We start from the raw sequence: 21,378 nt of genomic DNA on the forward strand, positions 1-21,378 counted from the left end.
AAGAGAAACCTGGAAACAAACGAGGTTCCCTATGTTTGTTAAGCAACCCTTGTTCCCATCTGTGCACATGAACACAGCGCCATCTTGTGGTAAAGACGGAGATACAGATATTTCTCAAATTTGAATATCTTTGAAAACTTAATTTACTATAAGTTCAAACAGTGTATTAAAATAGCACAATTTGCGTAATGATTTTTGATTATTGTGGCTTACAGTTCAGTTTCTCAAGTTTAGAATAACAAGAACATTTTAGCAATTTTTAATACTTTTAAAGGTAGTTGGAAAATCAATGAGTTCCATGTTTTGAAACGATCTACTGAAATTACATTAAACTTATTGAGATGCATTTGTAGATTGTCTCCAGTGGGGGGAAGAAAACAAAACTGAAGGAAAACCTAATGCAAGAATTACTTTCACAAGTTTTACTTTATTCAACAGTTTAAGAACATGATTTTACATGAAATCAGCATATAAATGAACAATAAAATAACTTGTAAATGTCGTCCTTAACATTTCTGTCTGACTAAATAAACCCATTTTAAAAGAAATATTTTAGTGCTTTATAATGGCTGTTCTGCTGTGAAAAACAAAAATCTAAAACTAAACCTATAACTTAATTTAAAGTTCTTAAAGGCAAGAATAGTAAGTAATGCATGGAGTGGCAGCTCCGTGCTGATATAAGAATATAATCTCTTGATCTCACCTTATGGCTTTTGTTTAATTTCATAGTCGTTTTGGGGGTCCATTTGTGTAGCATAAAAACAAATGTCCACAACATTTACATTACTCTGTCATGTGTTCTGTTCGGAGGTGTACAAAATGTTATTCTTATCTATAAATTTTACTCCCGTTTCTCCAGACTGACCTGAATAATCCGAGTTTCCAATGTGGACAGACTGAAACTCAAACATCTCTGGAGAATTGTGTGACATTTTGTGAACCTCTCCTGAAATATTAACATCTCAGACAAATGATCACTACAAAAACAAAGCATTTAAAAAAAAAATTTTTTTTTTTGCAAACAAGCAACCAAATATAGGTGAAAATCAATCAAGATGGACAAATTCACAGCTTTGGAAACTATAAACACACATTTGTTGTACTATGTTTTTACAAGCAGCTCCGGTGACTGAGAAAGAGCCCAAGAAGGACCAAAAATGAGACGGTAAAAGAAGCAAACCTTGGCTACATGACTTCCATCCTGGAGGATAAGCTAAAGGGGAAAGTTTAAAATTGTACAACATACTGTAGAGCAAGGATTTTTTTTTTTTTTGTTACTTACATGGCTTTACATTACTGATTTCACGTGAAGAAATAATGAAAATCCGATCCATCAGGTTTTAAAACGAGGTAAACATACCCTTTTAAAAAACACACTGAGGCTTTTGTTACCTGAAGTTGTAATTTTAATAAAAATATTCCATTTCTTTTCTAAAAGCATCGAGAAAGCGAAAAGCGTGTGTTACCGTTTGTACCATGGCTCGGCGCGAATGAACTGCAATAAGGCTGCCGAGGAAAACATTTCAGGGTGAGCAGCATTCTGCCATTTAGTGCTCAAAGTAACGTTCAACCGCGCTTTCCTATCGACTAGGCGTCCATTTTGTAATTGTAATTGGACGTTTGTAATTTAGCACCTCCCGCGCGAGCTTTTTACCCTGTGAGCAGTCCGGTCGCACTCAGCTCGCGCGCGCTGTTACAAAGTGCCCCGCTTTCTAATAAGAACAGGCGCGCGCTCCTCCTGCGCATAGTCATAAGATCGCGGGACGGTTACCGCAAAGTCTTGTCCCTTCAAAGTCTAATATAATAGAATGTGGTTGGTTTCTTGACCACCAAGGGAAATAAATGCTGTGGGGGGAAAGCGCCGTTTACAAGTATTAAACAGAAAAATGTTTGCGCACAAAGGGGCCGTTTAAAGTTGCGGGTTAAAAATTCCTTGAGATCAAGTGGTTACTGCATGCGTGCTTTACTGGACCCAGAAAACTAGAATAGGGGTTCCTTTTTGAGGTTCTTTGTAGCTCTTGAATTATTTCTGAATCCCTTTAAGTTTCACCAAGACAAAATAAAAGGACAGATAAACGTCTGTAAAAAAAAAAAAAAAAAAAAACCCAAACAAACAAACAAAAAAAGTTTTCGTTTTCTAGTCGGGGCTCAACTCCCCGACTAGAAAACACAAAGATGGCGGTTCAATAAATGAACTCACCCTGAAACCAAGAGGTTCCTTCACAGCTAAGACGGACAGGACTCACTGATAAGCGAAGGGTTGGCTTTCAGGCTGTGCTCAGATTGTTTTGAAGAAGAGACATGTGAATACATTTTGTAGAAAAATAACCAGTGGGATGCCGGTCCTTATTATCAGATCCCAGCTGGGCTGGGATTTGATAATTTGATAATTTGATTTCACACAACTTTGTTGCTTTAGAAACAAAAACAATGTGAGGTTTGTTGTATTGCACATATAGGAAGAAAAAAACAACAACAACTTGTTGTTCAAGTCTGTGACATTTGCGGTGGAGTATCCCTGTTAGAAGCGCTGGTATGGAAATGACTTTGAAATGATACAAGTACCGTAGGTACGGTACGTACAAGTACGTTCAGGAGAAGTGAGCAGGTGGAGCGGTGAGAGAAAACGAAGCCCATCTCACTGTTTTTAGATAAAGTATTCAAAAGCTTTAAAAAAAAAAAAGAACAATTCATTTTCTTTCCACTCTTTTATTGGTGGACCATTATTTCACAATTTTCAATACGACATGCCACCACTAGGGGGGGAACAAGTCTTGGAGCGTTCAAATCAACCTCTGAATCTCTGAATCTGGGTTTTGGGTCACAGGTTTGACTCACTGCTCCACGTCCGTTTCTATGCTGGTGAAGGGAATTTTCCTTTATAGTTTCAGGGAATATGAAGTAATTACAATCATCAGCTGGAGAGAGAGGGAGGGTGGTGGGGGATTCACAAAAACAATAAAAAAACAGATCAGAAAGGGGCAGTGTGGCTCCTCCTAGTGGTCACGAAGCCGTCTGAAAGGCAGAAAACTGGATTTTATCGTAGATTGTTTTTTCTGCATTAACACATACACACCCATTATAAGACAGCATAATAAAGGCAGCAGTGACAGCAATTTATGATTGATATGAATCTAAAAAAAATACACAGGGTTCAGCCTATAGCAGGAAGTCTCTCATCCTTTATATTAACCCTTTTTTTCTTTTAATCTTGAAGGCACACAATCCTACTGCAGAAGTATAGTAAGAACCTTTAATTGTGCAAAACAGCTCAGTTAGTATTTTGTCAGTAAAAGAAACGTGTTGCATCGTACGCTCCACCAGAGCTGCTAAGTGTCTGTGTGATTTAATCCAACCTCTCTGCGTTTCATCCACGTTGCAGATGAAAAGCCCAGAGGCCGAGTCTGTGTATGCAGTGGCGAAGGGCGCCGTTTCCGCCAGCGCGACGAGCTCCACTTCCGTTTGAAAGTGGGTCAGAGACGGTGAGGATGCCCAGACTCGGCAATCTGCTCCTCCAAATAAAACACAAACCAGAAATGTTAAAAAGTAAGCAGCACTTCTTCCTTTTTAATTTAAGCCTCCAAAATTGTGTTTTCTCTCAAACGCAGCATGGTCAACGGGCGGTACCTCTGCTCCAACCTGCTGCAATCACTGGGACTTGGGCGAAGAGGGAGTGGTTATGGGTGACGGTTTGGGGGCTCCCGATGCCTGTGAGTTGACGATGACCTGGATGACGAAGTCCTTCTGGATCTTGGTGTCCTGCAGACGCGTCTTGTCCGTCAGCAGCTTGCCAGAGAAGAACCAGCGCTGCTGCAGCACGTCGATGTCCTCCTGGGCCTGCAGCTGCTTCTTCAGCTGCCCGATGGTGTCGGCCATGCTGGCGTTGAGGCGCACGTCCTTTCCCGTGGACAGTCGTACCTAACAAGGCAGACGGTTGAACCGGCAAGCTGAAAAATCTTTAACAATTTCACTCCAATTTTACTTCGTGGATTACCACAGACAGAAGCTGCATTTAAAACACAAATGTGCGGAAAACTTTGTTGATATTCCGCTAGTGTTGAAGGGGCGAAAAAAAACTATTTGGCAATTGTGTTGTTTCCATTAGATAAGAAACACAAAATCCCACATGAACCAGTTTGTTTATGTGACAAGTCGGTAAAAAACATGCAGCGCTATCGTCCTGCTGTCACCGCCTGACTTCTTTATTTTTTCTGACAGTAGTAACATCTGGTTGTTGATCGTGTGACTCGTGTGATGTGGAAAAGATGTATCTGTGACAGTTTTGCAAAATACAATAATTTTGATATGGCTGAACAACCAACACCACTCTAGCGGCAAAACTGTATTGAAATAGTTTTCGGAATTGCCGTGCATCCATTAAGAAAATGTAGTTTCATAATTCCAATATCTAATCAATAACTGCGTATGTTAAATTTTTTTTTGTAAATTTCCACAAAAAAGTCAGACATTTTGAGATCTCAATTTATTTATTTATTTTTTTTTTTATTTGACTTTTTGTTGCTCGACAAAAAAAAGTCAAATCTTGAGAATAGTCACAGAAATGTGAAAAAAAAGTGAAAATTCCAAGTTAAAAATGTGAAAAAAATTTCACCTTTTGGAAATTTTCTGAGCTTCAAAGGTCGAAAGTTTGACTTTAAACTCAAATTTCCACTCTCTTCTAGAAAATTTCTGTGTTTTTACTGCAAATTTTCAAACTCAAATGTCCAAATATTTAAATAAAAAACAAAACCCAGAACTCTGTACCTGCCTTCACAGAAGGTAATGTCCACAACTTAGTTAAGGACATTAAGTAGACATTAAGGACTTAATGGACTTAATGGGATGTAGAAAATTTCTGAAATTTTTTGACAGAAATTTATATCGCCCCCCTCCCCCACACATTGTAGGATAACGTAGTAGGGCAAATTGTAGTACAGTTTTGAGTGGAGTTACCTTGAGTTGAAATTCTTTTTTAGACGCTATGGGGGGTTCGGGGCTGTCACTGCAGTCCTCATCGCTGCATTCTGAGATGAGGTTGACAGGGGGCGCTAGGCAGTAGACTGGCAGTTGGTAGCGGTTCCCCAGTTCGTCGTAACATTCGGTCAGAGTCCCTGTGAAAGGAAGGGAGAAAACAAATGTCTAAAGTGTGTGTAAATATGAGGAATCGTCCCGATGGAGACGGGCCCCACCGTGCGGCAGAGTGATGCTGGCTCCGTCCACTATAGCCTGGGCCAGCTCGTGGTCGTTGCACTCCAGGGCCACGGCGGCGGCCTTCAGGGCGTCCCAGATCTCCTTCCGGCCCTCGAACGCCGGCGCCGTGTCCCAGAACTCGTCTCGCTTGCTCCTCAGCTGTCCCTCCGTCATCGGGTACTCGCTCTTCCACTTGGGACGGTCTTTTTTCAGCGGCTCGTTCCGTCCTGGGAGAGGGAGTACGATAAACTTTAACAGCAAGAAAAAAAATATTTATGTAGGATGCCATTGGCTGAAATCTTTTTCACATAACAAGAAACTAATGAACTCTGTTACATCTTTGCAGTTGAATCATTTCATGTTTGGATAATTTATGCCCTCTGGTTTTGGATGTTGTACAGCTAGAAGGATTTCTGCTATTTTTTTCTTTTTTTTTTTTAAAGAAAATATAGCACTATAGAATGGATTTCTAATCCCTACAGCATGACACTGCCACCACCGGGTTTCCCTCATGGGGCTCTTGGCTGATTTATGCTCCTTTTTACATGCTTGTCAATACTTCTAAAATAAGGTTTTATAATCCATTCCCACTTTAGACTTTACATTCTACAAATATACACTAGTGTCCATCAAATCCCAGTAAAATAAAATCTGTGGCTTGCAGTTGTAGCACATCAAAATGTGAAAAACCTCAAGGAGGCACAAATACGTTTTCAAGCCACTCAGCCACATTAGCTTCCAACAAGAACATATTTAAAGAGCCAGGAAGAGCTCTGCCCAGTTCCCTGTGAACACAATTTGATTGTATTTGCATTTTAGGGCTCAAATAAAAAAAATAAAAAAAAATAAAATGAAGACTTCAGGCTTAGTGTTGAAACATTCGCAAACACAGGAAAGCACCGCTCCATTATACCAGGTTGGACATAGTAAGAGAGTGAATAAGATCTGATAACTGGACGATTTAGTGAACCTTTGGTGAAAAGGATTCTTGGTTTGAAGAGCAAGGAAAAGACTTTTTGTGCAGATTGCAGATTTCTCCCCGGCAGATGTATGTGCAACAGATATGAACCCACAGAATATGATTCTCATTTTAACAGCAATAAAAATAAAAAAATAAAAACCTGGCAGGGAAGAGAAATCTGATCTGTCACCAGAGACAGGAAACACTCCCATCACACACCGACGCGTAGTCCCAGTCTAAAATTAGCAGGTGCTGCAGAGCTTGCAATATGCATGAAGGATGTGTACCCTACGTGTGTGTGTGTCTGTGTAACCCTACCTGTGTCGTCCACCATTGGTTTCAACACAAACGCAGGCACGACTCAGACATTCTGCTGCTTCCCATTGTTTCCTGAAGCTCCTAATGAAGTCATACCTTCCTCTGAAAATGTAAATTCTTCCTCAAATTTTTGTTGAAAAACATGGCTTTTGTACTGCAATATTAGAAAGAAAAAGATCTCTGCACCCTTAAATATGAAGTACAACACCTGCTTCAATTAGAGATGGGCGTCACTGGTTGGTGTGTAAAATATAAATCAGAAGAGTGTGACGTGAAGACCACTGCCTCCGTTTAGACTATATATGATAACACAAATTTAAGACCTTTATAAGACTATTGTGAATGGAATTTAAGACCTATATCTTTAAAGAAATTTACAAACTTCACAGCCAACTGGCAAGAAATTTGCACTTGCCCAAGATAGACACAATAAAGCTAGCTAGCAAGGATGTGTTAGCAGTCAGTTAGCGGTAGACTCAACTGTCTTGAGTTGGAGAACCCAAGGACTATGACTGAGTGTCACTCAAACTTTTGCCTGACAGAAAGGTCTCGCAAGGGGGAAAATACAAAAATTTAAAAATTATAATAATAATTACATATACAAGATTAGTGCCGTCACGACAAAATTTAAGACCGGTGATTAAAATATTAAAAGGCCTACTTACTTTTTAAATGAATTTAAGACATTTTAAGGCCTTCATTTTAGATCCACAGATTCAACACTTTTAACATGCGCAGAGACCTTGAGTGAGAAATCGTCTGTTCATCAGAATCTAACAATTTTCAAAGTGACTGCCTCTGATCAAATATACATAGGTTTTTCTGCCCATTTGGTAAACTCACTCTACCAAAACACTCCCAGATTGACTGACAACTTTCTTATAAAAGTGTGGGGGTTGGATCTGTTAGAGTTTCAACGATTGCTTCCAGGAACCGTTGAAACAAACAGATGCCATTTGCCACAGAATGTCAACTGTCACCCATTCTGATGAATGTATAGATCCAGAGGCCAAGTTGATGGAGAACAGGAAGTCTTTCTACCTGCATGTGTTATGAAAGATGCTGGATATGGAAATATTGGCAGGATAACCTACTACAAGCACTGCATTAGTCAGACGGAAGAGGCTTCCAAACAAAGAGTAATACACTTTATTGGTGCAGATATGAAAATTTGACCGCAACGGGGGGGGGGGGGGGGGGGGGGGGGGGGATTTCCATTTAATTTCATCTCTGTAAAAAAAAGGGTCAAATTTGGTATGTCTCTTTATTTACAGTTGATGTGGTTATAAAATAAATAAACTGTTTACTGAATGTTTTTCATGCATTTTGGTTCAAAATGCATTCTTTTGAACCAAAATGCATTTTGGTTTGTAATAGGAAATCCACATCAATTTTGGGAGATTGGTGATTGGCCAATACGTGCATGTCAAACCAATCTTTTTCATTGATCTTATTTACCTCTGCAAAGGTCTGAAAAATCAGCCACTGTCTCCTTTTGTTGACAATAATCACCTCACTGTTGCCATGCGAACTTGGTAAAAGACCTTTCAGAGCCTTTGAAAGAAAACCTTACACAAGATCTAAATCTTTCATTTATAGTCATCTAATGTGAATCTGATGGTGTAGCAGATACTTTACAGGTCATGTTTGTGTTGAAAATGCATCTCTACGGTGGCCGACAGGTGCAAATGCGCAGCAAAAGAGAAAACATGCAAACAAAAAAGAAGACACCCCCGAATGAAATGCAGCAAATAAAAAGAGAGACGCAAACACCCCCGAATGAAATGCAGCAAATAAAAAGAGAGACGCAAACACCCCCGAATGAAATGCAGCAAACAAAAAGTGTTGAAAACGGAAGTGCTCCAGACCACTAGGGGGAGTCAAAGAAAATAGTATTCATTTCTATGGGACCAGATGCAAGATTCTTCTTCTTCTTGTTGGTATTTATTGGCGGTTGGCAACAAACTTACAGTAGCATTACCGCCACTTACCAGTATGGAGTGTGGTTCGAGATGGTCTATAAACTTTCACTTTCTACCTTTTCCCTCCATTAACTCCTGATTAAACATACCCCCACACATACACACCTGCTTATATTATCCAACTTGCTTATAACTTTATATACCCCTCTTTGATATTCTTTACACATTCACACCCAACTTGCTCTACTCATATCCTATGAAATAGCTTTGTTTTTTTAAGATACCGAATAATTATTTGAATATGTCTACTCCCGAAATCTCTCCTCAAAAATTCTATTAAATTAAACCTTTCTTTAATACCTACACACTCTCTCAGCATGCATCTTCTCTCTTCTTCATACTTACAACACTCTAAAATAACATGCTCTATTGTTTCAGACTTCTCACAATAATCACACTTTCCAGATGCAAGATTCAGAGAGATACCTTTACTTTCTTTCAAATTTCTTTCTCTGAATCTTGCATCTGGTCCCATAGAAATGAATACTATTTTCTTTGACTCACCCTAGTGGTCTGGAGCACTTCCGTTTTCAACACTTTTTGTTTGCTGCATTTTATTCGGGGGTGTTTGCGTCTCTCTTTTTGTTTGCTGCATTTTATTCGGGGGTGTTTGCGTCTCTCTTTTTGTTTGCTGCATTTCATTCGGGGGTGTTTGCGTCTCTCTTTTTATTTGCTGCATTTCATTCGGGGGTGTTTGCGTCTCTCTTTCTGTTTGCTGCATTTCATTCGGGGGTGTTTGCGTCTCTCTTTTTGTTTGCTGCATTTCATTCGGGGGTGTCTTCTTTTTTGTTTGCATGTTTTCTCTTTTGCTGCGCATTTGCACCTGTCGGCCACCGTACATCTCAGGTTTGGGGTCACATGCATGACATTAGCTCTAACTTCTCTATCAAACAAGACAGTCCTGAAATGTTTCTACTATAAATATTGACATAAGGAGATTATTATAGTACGGACATCACTGTGATTCTAATCAAGTACGTCTTTAAGTGGACCCAATCGTAACGTAGAGAGTTAGCTACCCTACAGGCGCACACGTTTTTGGCAAAACTCAATTTGTGTTGTTTAATCTACAGATAAACATATTCGATCAATTAAAGCTTAAGTAAAGAAAGTACAAATTATTTGAAATACATTTTTATGCATCAGAACACAATTAAAATGGTAGCTGCACTAATTCTACTATGACATTACTGGTGATCGGCCAATGTGTGAGAAATCAATATTCTCTACCTCCACAGAGGTCTGAAAATCAGCCATTTTCTACCAGGTCATATCTACATGTGTGCAGTAAATAGTCTCCCTTCTGTTACCTAGCAACTTTTAAGACATAAAAAAATCTGTATTGGCAAAAATTGACTAATACCAATTGGCCATGCATTAAAAAAACTGGAGGAAGTTGGACAACAACTGAGTGGATGAACTTAAAAAGAAGAAGCTGTATTCCCTGGAGGATAGATTTATCCTTCCCAGACAGCAATTGTGATTTTATTGTATTGTTCCTCAATTTAGAACCACAATAAAACCCAAAAACGGTAAGCTAGACTGTGTTTAAATGAGAATCCTAACTGAAACCACTCGCCTTAAACGTTTTGCCCCCAAACTTACTGAGAAACTTCAGAGGACTCAAGTGGGAAAAGCACAGTTGATGGGAATAACTGTGGTCTGGAGTTTGGGTATGAAAAATAGGCAGAAACAAAAGGAAGTGATTTGGAGAACAGCCCTGCTGAACACAAATAGACGGATGAAGCAATGCATTACAGACAGATGAAGCAATATCAAGCCGTTTCGCTCCTGCTGGGCTCATAAAAAGCAGGGTCCATGTGAGGAGGCTGCATTGAAGCAGGATACATTTATGAACGCTAATGAAAGGAGTCATGAACAAACAAATAAAAAGCCTCTCTGGTGCTATGTTCCATCAAACACACCATAAACACACAAAACGATTAAGAATGAGAAAAACAACAGGTGGTTATGAAAGAATTTTCTGGCTCTGCTGTAACATCGCGCTGCTCAAGTTGCGTTTTGCCTCAGACATTTAAACAGCCTTACACATTCTCCTGTTCTGAGGTCATTAATGCATGTTGGCGCATTCTCTCCCAACACAAAGCGCACACAAAGTGGCCTTTTTATTGTAGCACAAACTAAAAGGCAACAACTTGTTACAGAACAAAAAACTCCTGCTACGTTTAAGGCAATGAGAAATACTGTAACTGCTTTCAGATGTACTTTTGTCAGCTCATAAAATTTGTAAAGCACAATTAAAATGGTATTATCAGCGTGTTCGTCCGGGTGCTGGCAGAAACGCTGGTTGACATGATGCTCCCCGTGTGGTGGCGTACACCGCAGGCGCTTAATGTATCGACATGTTTTACAGGAGCGCGTACTCCCAGGTGAAGTCAAACACCTCCGCTCATCACCAAATCATCCACGTTTCCAAGTGTAGCCACCTGGGTAAAGTTTACTTTCATGTTACTTAAGTGTTTGTTGCTTGCATGTAGGACTTTGTTGAACCTGATCTACATGTGCTTTTTTTAAAAAAAACAGACTATCCAACCATGATGGAACAAATGAAGGTTGTTTATTCCCCCAATAAGAGTATCTCCTGAGTACAAGGAGACTTTTCTAAGAACCGGCATTGGATCACTCTCCGTTCCTAGGAACAACCCTTTTGAGACCTTATACAGACACTGTCTGGAAGAAGGCCCAGCAGAGACGGTGCTTCCTGAGGAAACTCAAGAAGTGCAGCCTGCTATAGGAGCTGCTGGTCATCTTTCTACGCTCCTGTGATTCTCTCTGTCCAGTGTTTGTTCATCTGCCAGGAACAATTGGGTCTACAGAGAGGATCAGGGCTGACCTTCCCTCCATCCAGGACTTATAGGGAAAGGAAAACATCTCTGCAGACCCCACACATCCTGGACACAAGCGGTTCAGACTTTTACCTTCGGGTCGGCATTACGGAAACGCCATTTGCCAAAACAGAGACAGTTTCTTCCACCAAGATGTTTTGATGAATAAAGATGATTCAGAAATTCCCTTGAACTTCTGACTAAAACTAAAACAAACAATATGAGTTTGGTTTGTTTTATTCCCAACTAGTCTGTTGGTCTATGACATGGCTAGCAGTACTGATGAGCTGAGGAGAATAAAACATGTTAGCTCCTGAGAGAGTGGTCACCTTAAAGCACAAAGGACCAGTCAATAATGCTTATCAAGGTGAGCAAACATCTTTTAATGCCTGGACGCTGAGTTCGTATCCACCGCATGTGCGGGTGGTGCTTCAATTAAAAACATAACTGTGGACAACATGGTTGTCTCAGGACAGAATTTAAAATTAGTCAAACTTTATTTTTGGCTATAAATCCATCACTGCAAACATTCAAAGTGACCAAGGAAACTTAACTGAACTAAATATTGCGATAATAGTTTAATTACGTAGCACAACTGGTAGAAAATAAACAATTGTTTCCCACAAGTATTTCTTTATTATTATTACTTATTTATTCATTACTTACTGATGCTATTATGAAACCTGGAGTGAAAAAGAATTATTGAAACAGTGAAAGTAACCTTCCCACTCATTTTCCAGTATTTGGGGTTTGTAAAGGTTTTCCACATAAAAGTCTGTTACGTCACAGGAGGAGTCATTCTTATCATAATATTGTTATTGAAGATAATTATGATGCATATGATGACCAATCCCTACTTGGGCTCAAACTGGGGCCCTGATAACGTCATTTTTAAATAATCAGTATACATTTCACAATATTTGTACTGGTGTAAATTCAGATTGGCCGCAAATGCAGGAAAACATTTGAGAGCTGTACAACTATGTCACACATGCCGGCTTGGAAAACTATTACAATCCAAACAAATTAATTTGCTTTTCAAATAATTCTAAATTTCCCTCAACAAGCTAAGGCCCAGTGCAGACCCGGCATTACCGTGCTCCGGTTAATAAGCAGACTCTGCAGAGAATGGACCAAAATCCATCTGGAATGATCAGATCTCAGTTGCCTGCTTTAGACACAGAACAGGTTGGCACATCACACAATGCGCTCGTCAGCTGGGCAGTGAACAGAACTTCTGAAGGGCTGCTTGTGTTTCCGTAAGATCCAGACTTTGAAGAAGTAGAGGGGATCGTCTTACCTCTCCACGTTAGATCTGTTCACAGTTTGGAGAACTTCAATGTCCTTCCAAAGACTCACGTTCATGGCATTCACGTTCAGTAAAGCCTGACAACGTGACTTAGCTGCATTTATATTGTTTTATGGGATGATTTTATCACTTTGTTTTTACCTTACTATTACTGCTTGTTTGATGTACTGAACAACTCTCTGTTGGAGCAAAGGTGAACATTTAGTCCAGTTCTAAGATCTTAGGCTAACATGTTCAAACACCACATCCATCCAGGGGTCATGATCATCTACATCAGTCCTCCTTTTGAACCAAGCGCCGTACTGCTAAATCATTCAATTCACTGGACAAGAATAGTGTCATCTCATATTAAATATAGAACATTTTTTCATATTAATGTAATATGGTGGAATACAGATGTGATCTGTGAATCTTGCAATACTAATAGGACTCCTATTGACTTAAAATAAATACAATTTTGATGGGCATATCCAACACATTTACTGAATGAGAAGTCTATCCAGCTACTTGATTATTTCCATTCAAACATGATTCAATAAAAAACTTTGCTTCTTTCCAATGTGTGTAGTTGTGACAAAGAAAAAAAATCCCCCAATTACCTTAGTGCATAAAGTGATACTGTAATAAGAGTAAATCTGCAGTATATTGTGCAGCTCTAATTCTCAAACATCTGAGTTTTAAGCACAAGCTAACCGCTAACCTTCAAGAATTACGATGGTCACCAGATATCGTTGTTCCAGATATTTTGATGTTGCAACTACATAGAAGAGTAAGAAGAGCTCATTAGAGTGTTTTAGTGTTCCTCCTGAAAACGGTCACTTTATAGAATGAGTCCAAAGCACTAAAAGCAGACAGTTAGAACATTACATCGTAGCCACAAGCGTAAGCTATTTACATTTTTAAAGAGAGCTGGACGACTACAACAAGGAGGAAAATTCCTTAGAACAAGGAGTCGTCTGTAAACAACCAAGCATTAAGTCAACATACAGTAATAAAGGAGCCGTCCTTTTTCTTTCTTTCTTTTTTTTTTAGAGAAATTAGATTCCATGCAGGGCCTTTTCTTAGAGATTCAACTTTATTGGTACAATTCTAAAACAATATTAACATGTAGGTTTTATTTTGCAGTGAATAAAGTTGGGTTGTAAAGTGATTTTGAGTCTGAAATGACTGGGCCCAAATTTCTTTCTTTTCCTTCCAAAAACTGATTCACATTTTTCAGTAAAAAACAGAATCGGGGAAAAAGCACAGAAACGCAAGAACCCGTTACTATGAACAGTAAATAATTTAAAAACAACAACAACAAAAAGAGAAACGCAAGAACCCATTACTCTGCACAGTAAATAATTTAAAAAAACAAACAAAAAAAGCTTTTAGTATGTCTAACTTCCTGTGAATCTGGGTAAGGCCGTCGGCGCGCGTCCCAAAAGACACAGGAGTCAGTGATGCAGCAGGACACGATGATACTTGCAGTTTTACTCGTTAAACAGCAACTGGGAGCAGAGAGGAAGAGAGAGGGAGGCGTGTAGATATGAATCAGTGCGGGAAATTATCACCAGTCACAATCATAAACCAGCTTTAATTTTAAACAGCCACTTATTGGCCTCAGCAGTCTGTACTAGGAGTCATTATGGGATGCAGACAAGAAGGCAGGGCCATGGTTTACTTTTGCATGAAGCTGATGAAAAATATTTAAAGAAAAGAAAACCCGTAATCCTGCTTCGAAAACTGGAGGCAACTCGGAGTGTACAACTGGAGTCACTGGGGGTTAAATCTCCTAGAAGAACAGAGTAAGCCTTGGGTCCGCTGGATCAAGATTCAGAAAGAGGACCACAATGCACTGCTTCATCTGGTGTTTTAGTTTGTATAGCAACGTAATTAAGGGCCAAACCTGAATATATTGAATCCCACACCTGAAGCTTGGGTGAAATAGTATTGCAGACCAGAACAATGATCCAAAGCAAACCCAGACTGAAACCTATCACCATTCAGAAATAACTGAATACATATCAGAACGCCAACACTGTACAGAAGGCCTCATCAGGAATTCATTCAGGCTGATGTGGGGAATAAAGTCAGACAGCGGATGACGGCTTCATGTCATTTATACCAAATGACATGTTGCTGGTTGTATTTACTATGTTTTAACTTACAGGTGTGGTGCCCAAAATAAGTAAAACCTTAGACACAAGTAGGGCTGTTGTAAACGAATATTTTAGTAATCGAGTAATCTATCGATTATTCTTACGATTAATCGAGTAATCGGATAAAAAAAATTATAAAATAAACTATTGGCAAATCTGCAATAACACCAGTTAGTCCAGATCAGTCCAATATCTCCTTTCTGAGCATCCCTAACAGTTAAATGTTTGTAGTTTAGAAAGTTTACTTGTAACAGTAGTTTGCTTTAACCTGAAGAAAAGTTATACTAAGATATTAAATTATATTCAAATAATAAAGTGGCAGGCTCACAAATATGCTTATAAAAATGTCTATACTCCAGCTTTTAGTTTATGTATTTATCTTCAGTGAGTAATACACATACACGTAAAAGAACTAAGTAAACAACTCATTTAACTCTAACATTTTATTGATAATAACGCAATTCTGAGGATGCTTTAATTAAAAGCATTATTTTTAACCATCACAGAAAAATCTAAATGCAGTGAAATGTTTTTTAATGTATTGGAAAACAGAATGTAATCTATATGTTAGGAAAAAAATAAACTTACTCAAAATGTAAAGGTTTGAGTTTGTACAGAGTTCTGCAGCCTTAACTAGTCATGATAAAATGCAAAAATGTTGCTATTTTTATTAAAACGATGCTATTATTTATTCTTGATTGCTTAGGTATAAACAAATATAGAATTACTACAAAAATATTAATCAAAAATTTCTAATTCATACATAACAGTAGCGAGAAGAAAAGACTGTAACTTTTCAGGATGGAAAGACACCAATAAATAAATGCTTTTCAGCTTATGCCTGTAATCTGTTGCTGCGTATTTTTATTAACAAACTTACATTAAGTCCTGCATAATTTCTCTCAGTTCCACCCTCACATACAATTTACACTACACCCGGTTAAGTAACCGCTATGTTTAGATGTAACGTTAGCAAAATAATGTGCCTCAATTTACATCTATAACATGGCAGATTATCACACAACATAGTTAGCAAAGAGAACATAAACGTTACCTGTTGGCAACTGTGTATGAGTTAGATGCATGTAGCGGGTGTTTTCTCTTCAGATGCTGCAACATTGATGTCGTGCTGTTGTGGTACGCCAATTCTGCTTTGCAGTGGATGCATTGCGCTGTGTTGTCCTTTCTGTTTAGCCTAAAATGTTCCCAAACTTTTGACATTTTTTGTCGCTTTAGGGGTTCTCCTTCTGAGCATTCTCCGGTTCCCTCCATAGCTACAAACTTAGCACATGTGCTCCAGGCGCTAACGGAAGTGGTAGCGTTGTGCAACACAAAAACCCTCCGGCTAGACCAGTGTGCTGCGTATTTAACAGCATTGCTTATTACAATACAATAAATTTAGCGAAGCTTCGAGGCAGATAAATTTCCTCGAGGATTTTTTGTAAATAGTTACTCGAGTTACTCGAGTTACTCGATGAATCGTTTCAGCCCTAGACACAAGTTACTATGCGAGGCGAATCTTTAACTTCGTCACCAACACTTGGCTGAAATTGAAGTTGAGCAGCAATTTCCAGTTTGTTCAGTTGAGCTGTAAATGCAGCATTAACCCTGATTAGGATGCCAAACATTAACGTGGAAGAACAAAGAGAGGGAACACAGCTGTGTTTAACTAGAACATTATACTTACAGGAAAGAGTGACACTGACTGATATGAAATCTATATCCCCATGTCACAGCTGCATATTTTACAGAAGAGAGGCAGGAAGCAGAACATCATCATTACTATTATTATCAACATAATAAAAAAAAGTTAAAAGTAATGTGTAAAGTTTGCCAAAAGTAATATAGAGAACACAGCAAATGGGTCAAGAGAGGATGAAATTTGACTTTCTGGTCTTCATGCAAAATTACATGTTGTTTCCAAACAAACACTGCACGACACTCTGAACACACCACTCATGGTGGTGGGAGTATCATGCTGTGGAAAGACTTTTCTTTGGCAGGGACAGAGCTGACTGGGGAAATGAGTGGAGCTAAATACAAAAAACCCCAAAAACCACTGGAATAAAAAGCTGCTGGATAGTTTGGGTTCACCTTCCAACAGAGCAACTGTCCAAAACACAGTCAGAGCTACAATAGTTTAAAACCAATGGGAACCTAAATCCAATAAAGAATCTGTTAAAAATGGTATCAACAGCCGCTCTCCATACAGTCAAAGGGAGCTTGTGTTAGGTTGCATCAATGGATTTGCAAAGATTTAAATTTCTAGTCGTGCAGACTAGATGCTGGTCTACAAAATGCTGACTCAGTGGGGCTAAATACAAATGAACGCCAGGTTTTTATTTTTTATTTTTTACACATTTTTCTTTGTAAAAATGATTAAAAACCTCTTCACGGGGTCTATCAAATAAAATGTTATTGTGACTAAAGACAAAATATTCAATTTCTCAGGGAGGTTTGTAAACTTTTGCAAGACAATGTTGTGCCCTTTAGTTGCAGCGCTGTCACAAGGCCAACGGGCAGTTTTTCAGCTGTGACAGGAGGGAAGCAGCTACATGCTGTGCGGAAAAGTCCCAACAATTCGCACGTCAAGTGAAGAGATGAAGGGGAAGTATATGCAAAGTAAAAAAAAAAAAACAACAACATTTTAAAATAGTATGTTAGGAAATATAAACTAGTCCAGTTTATATTTCAGGTGCACTTTATCAGAAACACGAGACATTTCAGATCATCGGGGAGAATGTGGACTAAGTAGAGGGTCGGCCAAGTGGAGCGGCCTCTTTAAGTATTGTTAAATTGTACAGATAAATGTCTGATATTTTTTGACCACTACAACTGTTTTGTACTTTAAAATGCAGTTTGTGCTTGTCATTGTGACAAACCCTAAAAAAGAAAAAAATCTTGCCTCTGTTAATCTTTTTTGCACGGTTTGTCAACATTGATCTCAGGTCTCCACTAAACTAGTGGAGACCTGTTTCAGACCAAAGCTCTGGTAACGAGTCAAACTATTGCCGAGTCCCAGGAAAGCCATTTTACTCTGTTTACTTACAAAGGCATAATAATAAAAACCAGGACAGAACAGATGTCATGGGATAAATATCTGCCATGGTAACAGCAGCAAATGTAACCACTCAGAGCGACGCAGGCCAGAAGAGCCGAACGTTTTTACATTTTCTACACTTAAAAAAAAAAAAAAGGAAGGAAGGAAGTCTCACCTCCTCGTCCACCGTTCCTGGCCGACCCTCGGTTATGCGAGTCTCCCCAGTATCTCCCCACACATCCTCCCATGGCTGGAGGTCTGCGCTCTCTCTCCACGGGGTTTTTACTTGATGAACTGGGGGGTCATAGCGGACCAGGACGACGAACTATGTCCGACACGGAGGGAGGCAGGTGGCAGGTAGAACGTTCTGACCCCGATATTTCATCCGTATCCACAGTGTGGGTATCCAGTGAAGGCGTTTCGAAGCTCGCAGCAGATTTTTAAAGTCAGTTTGAGCGCTTTCACGACTTATAAGCGAACCGTTTATATGTTTAAACTTCAACAACACGAGACGAACTGTTATTTTAGAATGCAAGAACCAATGTGCTTATATTCCAGCTAACATTGCCCATTAAAGATAGTCGCGAAGGGGTCGCAACGCGCAGCTTTCACGCTAACAAGCTAACCGAGCTAACTAGTTAGCCACCACAACATCAGTAAACACAAACTTCAGCTAACCAACATCATTTCCCCGCGTGCTGGAAGTCCCACAAGTGCGGGGGAGGTAGTTTACATTTCCTCCCCCCGAAGCTCGGAGAGAAGAGGCACTGTTGTCCCCGGAAACTGCCTCAAACGCAGCACGTCTTTAAATACCGAAAACGTCTCTTCTCGCTGGTAAAAGGTGACTTGAAGCGGTGAGCTAACGCCACCGAACTTTTCTGGAACGCATGCGCATAAGCGCTCAGGTAGGTTGATATTTAAAGGTAACTGCTGTTCCCCTTCGCAGAACTCATGAACGAACAGCCCTTTTGGTCACACCCTGCTTCCACTTTGTTAACTATATTTATTCTACAGTTGTTAAGAAAAAAGAAAGAAAAAGATGAAGTAATTTTACTCCGTTTAATTTTTTTTTCTTTTAATCAATTTGACACTTCCATTGTACATAAACTCAAAGGAAATGGTGAAAGTTTAGCCTGTTTATAGATAGCGAACAGGAAAAAAGAGATACATAGAGATAAGCTAAGGAAATTAATACGAAGCTTCTCTAAAATCTCATTTTTGCTTTGCATTATTTTCTGCAGTTAACCTAAGATTTAGCTTCTTCACAGTTGTTACCACGGTCAGAACAACCGCATATATTGAGCATATATTTTGAAATATATGCTCAATATAGATCTTTTTTTTTTTATGTTTGCTTCCAAATCCAAATTATCTTCGTTTAATAATAAAGAGTGCAGTAAAGATATAAACAAACTTACGTTGGTTTCAGAAATAACTATTTTATACATTTTATTGTGACTTTTATGATTATTACTATAACAATCATTCAGCTTCATATTAGAACTGCATGGAGGCTCTGTGTGTTGCGACTTGATATAGTTTTCTTCATAAACTTAACCTGGTTTTAATTAAGCTCAGTTTGACAAAGAGACTTTGATATTGTGAGGCTGTTGTTAGAACTCGTTTGTCATTGTTTTTATCTTCAACATATTTTTGCAGTCTAAGCAAATGAAGATGAAAGAGGAAGCCAGGGGTCAGGAATTAGAAAACCTACAGACTTTCCTGTCTCAGAAGAGGCTCTGGCTCCACCAGATCACCAACCAGTTCTGAGGACGAACCTCCACATCGTCTTCATGGTGGAAGGCTTTTTTTTTTTTTTTTTCCAAACTGAGCAGCTGGCCACGTTTTTAACAGCAACAACTGGTGTGTTACCAACACTAAGTGCTTAATAAACATGATTTGATTTTTAAAATAATTGGACAGAATTTATTCCCCTTGTTAATCTGCCATTTCTCTGTCATTTTATTCGTTGTTATCTTTCAGGGCCCTGTGATGGACTGGTGACCCGTCCAGGGTGAACCCCGCCTCTCATCTGATGACTGCTGGAGACGGGCACCACCAGCCCCCCTCACCACCCTGCGAGGATCAACGTGTTCAGTTCATGGATGGAAAGCTTTTAAGGTAGATTGTCTCCCTTAAATCCACACTTAAAACAACTTCATAGTTAATGCCAACATCAACTGATTCTATGATATTGCTGACTATTTTTTTCTACTTCTAGAAGACACCCAGAAATGTTTTTTTCACTCCAGGCATCCGGTCCCAATCAGTCTTAAAATTGGGACGTCCACAACGTCTTAAAATTGTAAGTCATACTTTTTTCTTTGCTGTTTTTCTGTACTCTTTAAAATACAAGTGCTTTCTCTGTTTCATTGCCCTATTGTTCTTTTTTTTGTAGGTTTTTGTAAAGTGCAGTGGTGCAGTTAATGGGAATGTTCTGATCCTCACTGTTCTTGGGAAGGAGAAATGTCCGTTTGTCTGGAGTGATACTGTGATACTGAATTAAAACAATACTCTGTTCTTGGTGAAATATTTTTCACATTTCCTCTAAAGTGTACCTGTTGTTTTATTGTGCTAATTTTCCTAAGGATGTTGTCTGGAAATTTCGAATGTATTGACAATTTGTACAATTCTGTGAAAGTATATTGGCAATGTGCGCTTGAAAAATGTGGATAAGACTGACATGATAGTGTCGTAAACGTAACACCTGTTAGGAACATACTAACAGGCGTCATGAAGTGTCATTCGGTAAATAATTGCACTTTTAATGAGAAGTTGCTTTCAAAGTTGGATGACAGGTGTTATGTTTATGACAGTGTTATGTCAGTCTTATGCACACCCCATCAAATAAAGTGTTACCAAAATGGTAATATATTGAAAGCACAATGTCCACTTTTCACCTGGAAAGTGTGTTGTAATTGATCCTTCTGTGTTCTGGTGGCCTGATGTGTTTGCAGTACTGCAGTGTGTATGAAGCATGTAATGTACAAAGTGGCAAAGCAGAATAATTAAAGACATTAAGTAACTAAAAAGTTACTTCATCAGCAATTATAATAAACCAAAAGTGTCATTGTAGCATACTGTGATCACACTACTAATATATAAAATATGTAATACCGATATACTTAAAATACATTCTAAGTATATTTTAAATGTAATTCAATCACAAAAATAGTGCACTCAAAATAAACTAATCAAGCACGTTTATATTACATAAAAAGCATTATACTTAAAGTATACTAAGTGTAACTTAAGTTGTCCAAAAAAATACATTGACGTACACTTAGTACACTTTAAATTGTGCTTTAATACAATTTAAATACATTAAAGTACACTAAGCACAAAATTGGTTGTTCCAAAATGCCACACTTTAAATTGACTAATCCTAAGTGAACTTGAAGTAAGCTCATGATTAGTCGGAGTTAAAGTATGCTCAAGTGTGTTAAAATTCAACATACTTGGTATATTAGTTTTTCACCAGGGTACGACCTCATATTTTTGACTTATCTGTCACATAGAAATTGAATCTCATAATTATTTTCTTTATTTTGTTATTTTTTAACGTGACGTGTCCGGCAGTGTAGCACTCAG

The 21,378-nt window shown here is 38.7% G+C and overlaps 1 protein-coding gene and 1 long non-coding RNA gene across 4 annotated transcripts; one reads left to right on the forward strand and one right to left on the reverse strand.

The window, feature by feature from the left end:
* Positions 1-407: 407 nt before the first annotated feature.
* On the reverse strand, positions 408-18,663 carry LOC102225041 (ubiquitin domain-containing protein 1). 3 transcript variants are annotated; one of them, XM_023340983.1, is made up of 5 exons: positions 17,963-18,663; positions 5,190-5,417; positions 4,954-5,111; positions 3,628-3,918; positions 408-3,506 (listed from the first exon to the last, which is right to left on the reverse strand). In XM_023340983.1, exons 1-4 carry the CDS (start codon positions 18,033-18,035, stop codon positions 3,649-3,651), a joined length of 729 nt encoding a protein of 242 aa, XP_023196751.1. In that variant the 5' UTR covers positions 18,036-18,663; the 3' UTR covers positions 408-3,506; positions 3,628-3,648. The 3 variants fall into 3 exon arrangements, with proteins under 3 accessions (XP_023196751.1, XP_023196750.1, XP_005809738.1); XM_023340982.1 differs by having other exon boundaries at positions 408-3,512; XM_005809681.2 differs by having other exon boundaries at positions 408-3,918.
* Positions 18,603-20,828, forward strand: LOC111609886. The gene is made up of 5 exons (XR_002753397.1): positions 18,603-18,692; positions 19,447-19,650; positions 19,771-19,908; positions 20,009-20,092; positions 20,186-20,828. It is a non-coding gene; the product is annotated as an uncharacterized LOC111609886 (long non-coding RNA).
* Positions 20,829-21,378: the final 550 nt, after the last annotated feature.

Source organism: Xiphophorus maculatus, chromosome 10 (genome assembly GCF_002775205.1).
Source record: "Xiphophorus maculatus strain JP 163 A chromosome 10, X_maculatus-5.0-male, whole genome shotgun sequence".
NCBI classification, from domain to species: domain Eukaryota; kingdom Metazoa; phylum Chordata; class Actinopteri; order Cyprinodontiformes; family Poeciliidae; genus Xiphophorus; species Xiphophorus maculatus.

Coding starts and splice junctions, on each gene's coding strand:
- LOC102225041 (XM_023340983.1), bottom strand. CDS start 18,035: ATGGGAGGATGTGTGGGGAGATACTGGGGAGACTCGCATAACCGAGGG. Junction 5,418..17,962: donor CAGGAACGGTGGACGAGGAG/GTGAGACTTCCT, acceptor TCCCTCTCCCAG/GACGGAACGAGCCGCTGAAA. Junction 3,919..4,953: donor AAAAAGAATTTCAACTCAAG/GTAACTCCACTC, acceptor CTGCCTTGTTAG/GTACGACTGTCCACGGGAAA.